At 35.7% G+C, this 10000-nt stretch overlaps 1 protein-coding gene across 7 annotated transcripts in view; it reads left to right on the forward strand.

The window, feature by feature from the left end:
* The window catches only part of LOC124423103 (teneurin-m), a 628739-nt gene that overhangs the window by 597020 nt on the left and 21719 nt on the right, over window positions 1–10000 (forward strand). For all 7 annotated transcript variants that reach the window (XM_046960484.1, XM_046960486.1, XM_046960485.1 and 4 more), the window contains 2 exons: window positions 3724–3906; window positions 9602–9686. In XM_046960484.1, the coding sequence (XP_046816440.1) occupies window positions 3724–3906; window positions 9602–9686 (268 nt within the window). The remainder of the gene's footprint in view (window positions 1–3723; window positions 3907–9601; window positions 9687–10000) is intronic.

Genomic DNA, 10000 nt, shown 5'->3' on the forward strand with positions numbered 1-10000 from the left:
TACATAATTCGATTCATGAAGGATGCCTTATTTCTAACCGCGTGCGTATCCTTTGTAACAAGGATATAGGACTAATATTTAGGATAGACAGTGATAGTAGTAGTAGTAGTAATAGTAGTAGTAGTAGTAGTAGTAGTGGTAAAACCAACGGGCACAACGGAATTCGAATTGGCTCGTCCTTTTGTCGTGCATTCTGGGTCCTCTTATAATCCTCTCTTTCTATCCTTACCCTTCATTCTCTTCTTTCTCTCTCTCTCTCTCTCTCTGAATCTCTATCTCGCTTTTTCTTAGTATCAATGCCCCTTTGTCTTTATCTTCTTATAATCTCTTAGTTTTTTCGCCTCTAAATCCTCAGCCAACATTCTCAGATAACTACCTAGCTAGGATTCTGTCAAGGGGGCAGGGGGAGGGATATAGGAGCCTTGACAATTCCCAACCGTGGCTTAGCTTCTGATCATCTATTAACAAGAAGGGAAGACAACCCTGTACGCTATGCCATGCCATGCCGTGCCGTGCCGTGCCGTGCCGTGCCGTTGCCGTTGCCGTAGACTTTTCCACTTCGATGATTCGATTCGATTCCATTCGATTCCATTCGATTCGATTCGAAGGGCCACTCGACTCATACGTCCACTCGAGATCTCTCCCGGATAGTTTCAATTCGAGCGTGGAATATCAATGAGCAGAGTTTTCTTTCTCCATGGTTTTTCCTCGTAGTCGTTCCTTATTCCGTGGATTAATTTGTTTGAAAGGAGAAAAAGAAAAAAAAAAGAAAAAGAAGGAAAGAAAAAGAAAAAAAAAAGAGAGAGAGAGAGAAAAAAGAAAAGAGGAGAAAAGAAAAAGAAAGATCGAAAAGGACAGAGTTCATGTCCATTTGCGATTATCTTCGATCGAGTACTGTAGAATGTTTCAAGATAAAGGGAAAGGTAGTAACATAGGGATGATGTCTTTCGATCTTGAAAGGAAGGTCATCCTCTTTTACTTCCGTTCGCGAGAGGTCAAGCAGGAGAGTAACTTTTCGCGATAATCTTCCAATCTTCCACGATCTCTCTCTCTCTCTCTATCTATCTATCTATCTATCTATCTATCTGTTTGTCTGTTTGTTTCTTCGTTTTACACCTTCTACGAGTTAAGTCGATAACTTTGAAGAGGCCAGGCGAATAAGATTCGAATGGCGCGATAGCCATGTACGTTCTATTTCGATTCTTTTCCTTCCACGTTTGAAAACCTACGAACAGTTTTCTCTTCCATTTTACGTGTAGCCGGTAAACATTGCTTGGGACAATGGGAACGTGAAAATTTCTCCTTAGAGAGAATCCTGTCGGAAAAATCGTTGAATTGTAGGAAGAATCGAAATTGGCCCGAGTGACACCAATCGACCTTCTCATTATTCTTTTTCTTAAATCGAAGAGGACGTGTGAAAGTAAGTAAAGATATAGGGAAAAAAAAAAAAAAAAAATTATAGCCCAACAGCTAGATCGGAATTATCATTGGCCGACGTTTCTAGTTTTGGAATGAAATAAAAAAAAAAAAAAAAAAAAAAGAAGAAAAAGAAAAAGAAAAAAAGACGAATCATGTCGATTCTAATTATACTGTACAGTATAATCAAAAATTGATGAAAGTTCAAAAGTAAAAGGGTCGAGTAATATTGCTTTTGCTTCTCTCTCTCTCTCTCTCTCTCTCTTTCTATTTATCAATCGGCTCGTCGGTCTCGAAATATTCGCGCAAACGAAGCACAGATTCGAATTGAAAGAAGGATCAAGGGGTAGAAGAAGATGGGGGTAATTCGAGGAGAAGGAGAAGGAGGAGGAGGAAGAGGGGGTGGATACGAAGGGCCAAAGGGGAAGAAAAGAAACGAGAACGATTAGACGAGATTGAGAAAGTCTTTTGTCGTAGCAAGAGAAGGCGAAACTTTTTTTTCCTTCTTCTTCTTCTTCTTCTTCTTCTTCTTCTTCTGCTTCTTCTTCTTCTTCTTCTTCCGTTTTATTCTTTTCTTTCGTCTCTTCCTTTCTTTTCATACCCGTTCGTACGCCCACTCTTCTTCATCTTTTCTACTTCTACTTTTTCGTTCGTTTCTTTCATTCTTCTCTCTCCCTCTCTCCCTCTCTCTCTCTCTCTCTCTCTCTCTCTCTTGCTGTCTCTTTCTCAGATCACCTCCTGTTACGCCCTTTATCACGTAATGTCTTCCCTTAAGAAAGAAGGGCAGTTCGTTATAAAACGAACGGGGGAAAAAAAAGATACGAAAGGATCCGCTTCACTGGCTCATACTCGTCGTAGAAGAAACTGCTCGAATTTCCTATCGAAAACCTTTTCCTCTCCCTTCCCTCTCTCTCTCTCTCTCTCTCGTCACCCCTTTTTCTCTTCCCCCACTCTCTCTCTCTCTCTCTCTCGTTATCCCTTTTTTCGTTCGTTCCTTTTCTTTTTTGTTTTTTTTTTTTTTTCTTTTTTTCTTTAAGTTTCTTTGCAATACAATCCTTGATCCCGAAGAAAATCAAATATAACGATTAGAAGGATGAACTAATCCTTTGAGATTATAATCGTACGATCGCGAGAAATGCATTGATGATACTTTAACGATCCTAAGTTAGTTTCTTCGGGCACCTGTGAACGAGTCGTACTACTGAGAACGTATCACCATAAATTTTTCTCCAACAATTTTATATATATAGTATGTGTGTGTGTGTGTGTATATGTATGTGTGTGTATTTTTGTGTAATTTTATATATATATATATATATATATATATATATATATATTTCTTTTTCTCGTCACAACTGCTTTAATTTAAAATATAAAACGAAAGATTGATTGAAATATAATTAATTGAAATTAAATTTCAAATAATATATTTAAATTGTAAATGTAAGAGAATTAAATTATTTTACAAAGAAATTTATGCGAACGTTTATAATAAGTCCAACTTGTATCGAAGATCCGGCTTAAGGTAAAACCAATGGAAATGGGAGGGGGGGGGGGCCATTTAAACGGATATATTTAAATGCGCGAACGTCGAAATCGTCGAAATCGGTGGAAAAAGAAGAAAAGAAAAACGAAAGAAAAAAACAAACGAAAAAAAAAAAAGAAAGAATGAGAGCAATAGTGTAACCATATATGCATATATCCAAGAGAAAAAAGAGACAGACAGAGAGAGAGAGAGAGAGAGAGAGAGAGAGAGAGAGAGAGAGGAAGAGAGGAAGAGAGAGAGAGAGAGAGAGAGAGAGAGCAAACCACTCGAAGAAGGTTTCTCTTCGACGTTTCTCCACATACGAGGCGTGTCTAATCGGGAGATCGGCTCAACCCCTTCTTTCCCTTCCCCAGTACGAACGCGACTTGGCCCACCTGTCCAGGATTACCTTAGAGACCATTGTGTCAAGTCTTAAAGAAGGCCGATCTCTCTCTCTCTCTCTCTCTCTCTCTCTTTCTCTTTTTCTCTTTTTTCCTCTCATTCTCTTTTTTCAACAAAGATCGCAATAGTACGTGACAAAGAACTGAATTAATATTTAAAAACGACCTGGTTTTTCTCGACTCTTCTTTATTTATTTTTTATTTTTTATCCTTTATTTTTTTTTTTCAATGAATTTCTCTCTCTCTCTCTCTCTCTCTCTCTCTCTATCTATCTATCTATCTCTTTCTCTCTCTTTTTGTTTGAATCCATATACGTCGTTCATTATTTGATCTAAAAGCACACTTTTTTTTTTTTTTTTTTTTTTTTCATTGTTGTTGCAGGGTGTTTATTGGACAATTCGGCACCACGGGGCCCGCCCGATGTGCCACCCCGTAATCCTACAATGAGCCGTCTTAACGGAAGACTGCCAGGAAGTCACGCAGCAAGCGATCACGAACGCGATCCCGATCTCGAGCCATCCTGTCTCGTACGCACCCCATCCGGTAACTTCTACAATATACCAAGTGAGTCTCTTGCTCGTATGTCTTGCCTTCGTTAAGTCTGATTTATCGGTTGGAAGATGAAGAAGAACGGGGGAAAGGGCCAATAGAGAAAGAAAAAGAGATAGAGAGAGAGAGAGAGAGAGAGAGAAAGATCGAAGACGTGAGAAACGATTTTATCTTTTTTATCTCTCGTTTCATTCTCCTTCTTCTTTTTATATTTCATTCTTTCTCTTTCGATCTTATCCTCTCTTTTTTTTTTTTCTTTTTTTTTTTATTTCATTATATTAGGTTGGAAACTATGAAACGGACGTTGAATGAGAATAAATAACTGAACAATAACGCCCATTTCATAGTTTCCAACCTAATATTATCTATCTTTCTTTGATATATATATATATTATGTACGAAAATTTGCCCTAATCGTCGAGCTAATCGTATAAATGCATCTCTCTTTCTATCTATTTATTTATTTATTTTTTTTTATCTTTTAATACGTTCCGTGCCATGTGTACCGCCGATGGTACACGTTAAACTTGATCTTCGGAGGGGAAAGGACACATGTACCACCGGTGGTACACGCAGTCATTTTTTCCTTTAGTCAAAATAACAAATGGCCTGAACGACAAGTCAGGCAAAAATGGCTTGGCACGGAACGTGTTAAACTCGAACGAACATCTCGAGAACATTTCTAACGTTCTAACGTCATTAAATTATCATCCGACATACATATATATCTTCCGAAATTGTTATCCTTTAAAGAAAATTTAAAAGGTATAAATGTGACCAAAGAAATCAAAGAGACTAAGTGAGAAGATAAGAGAGTTGTACATGAATTTTTGTTTGTTGCCTGAAATAGAAGGGTTAGTTTAAAAATATAGACTTAAAACGAGTCGCGAAGTTGTTTTTCGTACTTTACACGAGTAAACGCGTGTCTCGTCTGCGATATAAGTTCGAGAAACGACTCTCAAAGATCAAAAGTAACTCTCACCAGGCTTTCCTTGGACTTTACGAAAAGTATATATGAGTACATCTATAAGTTAACTTCGATTTTCCCATCGAAAGTCAAACATTTAAAGACTTCTGAGTCGAGAAAGTAAGAGAGAGAGAGAGAGAGAGAGAGAAGGAGAAGAAAGAGGGGAAGAAGGATAAAGTAAACGAGTCTAATATTTGACGAGCCAAGATCGAAAAAGAGCACAAATACTTCTTAGAACAGTTTGAAAATGGTAATACGTAAGATTTAAACACCGTTTTTCATAGTATGATAATGTCAATCGTTGTTGTATAGATGCCGACGATACGATTAGTTAATGGAGGTGCGAGTGAGATAAATAAAGAATAGGGAGGGGATAGATGACGTCTTTGACGAGGGTATAGGTCGTAATCGGTTGTAACTGGCTAAAAGTAAACCGAATAAAAGATAAGAGAGGGAGGAGAGGAGAGAGATAGAGAGAGAAAGCAATAGTGTATAGTAACCGATAAATTCTGTGAACTATCAACTCTCCCTTTTCTCTCTCTCTCTCTCTCTCTCTCTCTCTCTCTCTCTATTTCTCTCTTCTCACACTTATCATCCCCTCTCTTTCTCTCGCTCTAGTTTGCTACTTCCTATCTTATCGACGAAGTAGAACCTTTAAAGACCTCCAAGAAGGTCTCGAAATTACCTGAAAACTCTTCGAAATTCTCTCTTAAACTTTTCTAACTTGCTTGTTTGTCGAAATAACGACAACGATCTTATTCTCTCTCTCTCTCTCTCTCTCTCTCTCTCTCTCTCTCTCCCTCTCTCTCTCTCCCCCTTTCTCTCTTTCTTTATTATTTCTCTTTTTATCTTTTAAAGAACAAATCAACATTTTCTTTTATCCGACATCAATGAGAACCAATAATAGATAAATAGCAAATATTTCACTTTTTTAATAATATTTTTTATCCTCTTCTTCTTAGAAAAAAAAAAAAAAAAAAAAAAGAAAAAAAATATTAGTTCGTATTATTCTTAAAGATATAAAACGAGACAATATGATTTGACAAGCAAGGAAACGGACAAGTATAGTTAACGCGAGTGTTACTTGTGGCGAATCAGTTTCAAGGTACACTCGAACAGAGTCAATGAATATACTCTCGAAAGAAAAGAAAAGGAGAGAAAAGGAAAGAAAAAAAAGAAAGAAAAAAATCTCAAAAAAAAAAAAAAAAAAAGAAAAAAAAAAGAAAAAGAAGGGATAGTCTCGTGGCGAGCGACATCGAGGGATGTTCTTTAAAATGTTGTTGTGTAGGGGTATCGAAATAGAAAACGGTTCCTTTTCGTTTCCTTGAACTTTGATCTGAAAAGGTACAAGTACTACCTGGGGATCTTCTCAGTGACTGAATCTCTCCTCTTAATTCTTTCTTCCTCTTCTTCTACGTCTTCTTGTCTTCGTTGAATAAAGATTTAAAAGTTTACGATCGAATCTGGTATCTCAGGCGCCAGGATCCATTTTGCCATGTCCATTATTATCATCCGTTTTTCGAAAAACCTATGTTATATACGCCTTCAAAGACGTCTGTTGTCATCGATGAAGGGAGAGAACCCCGCCCCCCGCCCTCCCCTTCCCTACCAAATGGTGGCCCTTTCTCAAGACGGAGACAAACGAGATGGAACATCGAAAGCTGTTTCACGAGACTTGATTTATGATCTTCACGTCTTATTGACTCAAGGTTATGACACTGTCCAACGCTTATGACCTTTTGGTATAATACTTGAGATCCTTATATGGTTCCAGTTGACTCCACCTTTTTATCCTTCCCACCACATACATTTGTTCACATCGATTCGATGATATTATTGTTATTATTATTATTATTATTATTATTATCGTCATCATTGTCATTATACGGGATCTCTTTTTTTATCCTGGTTGCTTTTTATTATTGTTAAAAGTTGACATAAAAGCCATCGATAAATCTATCGTTTAATAGTTCTCTCTAAATCTTACTAAAAATAAATTGATACACGTATCACGATCGTTCTTTTTACCATATATATAGTAATTCTTTCCTTCTATGGGACTTGTATGGTATTTCTTAGAATTTTATGCGTGCGAAAATCGAAGTTGATATTTTCGTGGAAGAAAAAGGTTATAATTAAAAAATCGCAATGATCTCGCAATTCTCTTCTGAGAAAGCTAATAAGAGAGAGAGAGAGAGAGAGAGAGAGTTATTTGTCGTTCAGGTAGTTTCGAGTCATGCCATAAATCATGGAAAAAAAAAAAAGAAAAAAAGGTTTTGTATAATAAAGCATACGATATTTTTTTGGGTGTTCTCTTTAATTCGATTTCGTAGCGCCTGTCTAAACGTTCAACGAATGAAAAGAGAGAACCGATCGAAATAATGTGGATCAAATAGAGAGAGAGAGAGAGGAAGAATGAAATCTTCTTTTTATGGGTTATGCTTGGAAATCGCTATAATCAGGGATATCTGACTAAACGCCATAATCACTAGACCCGGTTCGGGTCCGCATACTCCTCGACACCTACAATTAGAGCAACAACGGGACGGTGGGGGGATTGGGGGCTTTGGGGGGTAGGGGGGAGACAGGATATGGGACCCTTTACTTCCCACGCCCGCATTTAGAGAACAACGCGTCATAGACTATAGCGATGACTATAAGGAAGGTTTTTTCTTTTGCTTCCTTTTTTCGTTAATTTTTTCTTTTTCGCAATAAAAAAAAAAAAAAGAAAAAAAAAGAAAAAAGAAAAAGAAGAAAAAAAAAGGAAGCAAACTTTTCTAATGTATATTTTCTATAATAATTTAATCGTACGTTTTCGAACGTTCCAATTAATATGATTCTAATTAACACGAAATTTCGAATAATAATGATGGTACACTCACATTCCAAAATTCTTAATAATAAATATTCATAGAAAAAAAAAAAAAAAAAAAAAAAAAAAAGAGAAACAAAAAAAAGAAAAATAAATTTGTAAATAAACATACTATGTAACTATGCGTAAATAACGTGATATCGTAAATACGTTGAAGGTGAGTTTTAAATTCCAATTTTCTTTTTGCGTTAATTAAATAATAAGATTAATTATTGAAAAGATAACGAGGTAAAAGGAGATATCGAATTTCAATGGTTATCCTTTTGTTTTAAAGATCCAAACCGCTTATCTCGTTAAAATTGATAGGAAAAATAAGAATAAAGAGAGAAAGAATGAAAGAAAAAAAAAAAGAAAAAAAAAAAGAAGGAAAGAAACAATCACGAAAGGTGCAACAACGCAGCTTCACTGCCGCATAAAAGCCGTGTGTTAATCTGGGAAACATTAAACTGTAATCAATTTGAGGCCGTTACTTCGTTTAAGTATTAACGAAGTCGGCGGGTAATTAATCATTCGAGGAAGGGGAGAGCAGGAAAGAGTGAGGGAGAATAAAAAGAGAGGAAAGGGAAGATATATCCATCGTTGAGTAATTTAAGGGGAAAGGATATTTTGTACCGTGAGAGAAAGAGAAAGAGAAAGAAGGGGAAAGTAAAAAAAAATAAACAAAAAGAGAATTTGATTTTCCAACCTGTGAGAATACGAATTTATTGAATCCCTTATAACCTGATTGTTTAAATAATTTTAAAAACGAAGTCCTAATTTTTGTTCAATTCGCGAAATAAAAATTCTCCTTTTCTTCGATTACTATGATATTCAAAAGAAAAAAAAAAAAGAAAGAAAAGAAAAATCATAAAAAGAAAGAGAAAGAAAAAGAATAATTCCGAGGTAATAAAAATCAACGTCGAAGCGATTACACGAGAGAAACAGAGAGAGAGAGAGAGAGAGAGAGAGAGAGAGAGAGAGAGAGAGAGAGAGGAAGGGAGGGTGGGAGGGGGGAAGACGTCTGATCGGAATTTTAATTTCTTCGTATCCTTGTTACCGACATTTTTCTAACTCCTTCTTCTTCTTCTTCTTCTTCTTCTCGTATAATGGCGTCTCATAATTTTCTTCATCTAATCAGGAGACAATAAAATGTCATTTCTTAAAGTGAAATCAAATCTTTCATTTTGGCATTTTGTTGCATACTCATTGTAATATACGACAAAATCTTTATGTTAGGATATTCTTAGCAAGTGCTTTCTCTTTTTTTTCTTTTCTCTTCTTCCTTTCTCTCTGTTCGCACACCCTATGATGTCGTCGTCATCGTCGTTGTCGTCGTTGTTGTCATCGTCGTCGTCGTGTCGTCATCATCCCTTGAAATTCAAACCAAAACCCACGATGAATCACATGTACTTATCGATTCAATGACCGACTCCTTCTAACTTTCTCGCTCTTCATCTTTCTTTCTCCTACATTATACGATGTCTACTTATAAACCGTGTTGTGTTTTCTTAGAACGAAAGAAACGAGGTAACGCGTCTGGCATCATAAAGACTTATTTATCCGGTTGAGAAGAAGAAATTAGCAAATTGTACTTAACGATCCATCTTTCAATCACGATAAATCATTATCGGATTTAACAAGATACTCGATATAGATGTATATTATTTCTTTTTTTTTTTCTTTTTTTTCCTTTTTTTTTTTATAAATAATATACAGAAAACTTCTCTCTCTCTCTTTCTCTCTCTCTCTCTCTGTATTTTTATAAAATTATCTATTTTATAAAATTATCTTAATAATGATTAGATTATTTAGATGATGATTATGGTAATCTTATTATGTCCTATTAATGGATCATTTATTTTACTTTTCCTTTTTTTCTTTTTTTCTTTCAGAGATACCGAAGAATGAATACAACAATAAGAATCAATCGACAGGGAATAGTCCAATAAAAGTCGAGCTGCAAAACAACATGGACAGGTAAGAACTGTGATCTTAATATTTTCTTAAATACTTTAATTCTTTTAGTTACTGAATTTTTCTTCTTCTTTTTATTCTTTTTATTTTTGAGAAATTTTTCAATTTTAAGACATATTAGAATCACACTCAAAGACAAATAAAAAAATTGATAAAAGAAGAATTAAAATCGATCATATAAATATTACAGAAGATAAAAATCATCCCAGAAAAGATTTCGTACCGATTCTCAAAATAAGAGAAGTTAAGAATAGAAAGGAGTGGAGTGTGAGTGGAGGTTGTAGGGGTGGGTGGTGGGGGGGGTGTAGGGATAAGAG

The sequence above is a fragment of the Vespa crabro genome, chromosome 3, assembly GCF_910589235.1.
Source record: "Vespa crabro chromosome 3, iyVesCrab1.2, whole genome shotgun sequence".
NCBI lineage: Eukaryota > Metazoa > Arthropoda > Insecta > Hymenoptera > Vespidae > Vespa > Vespa crabro.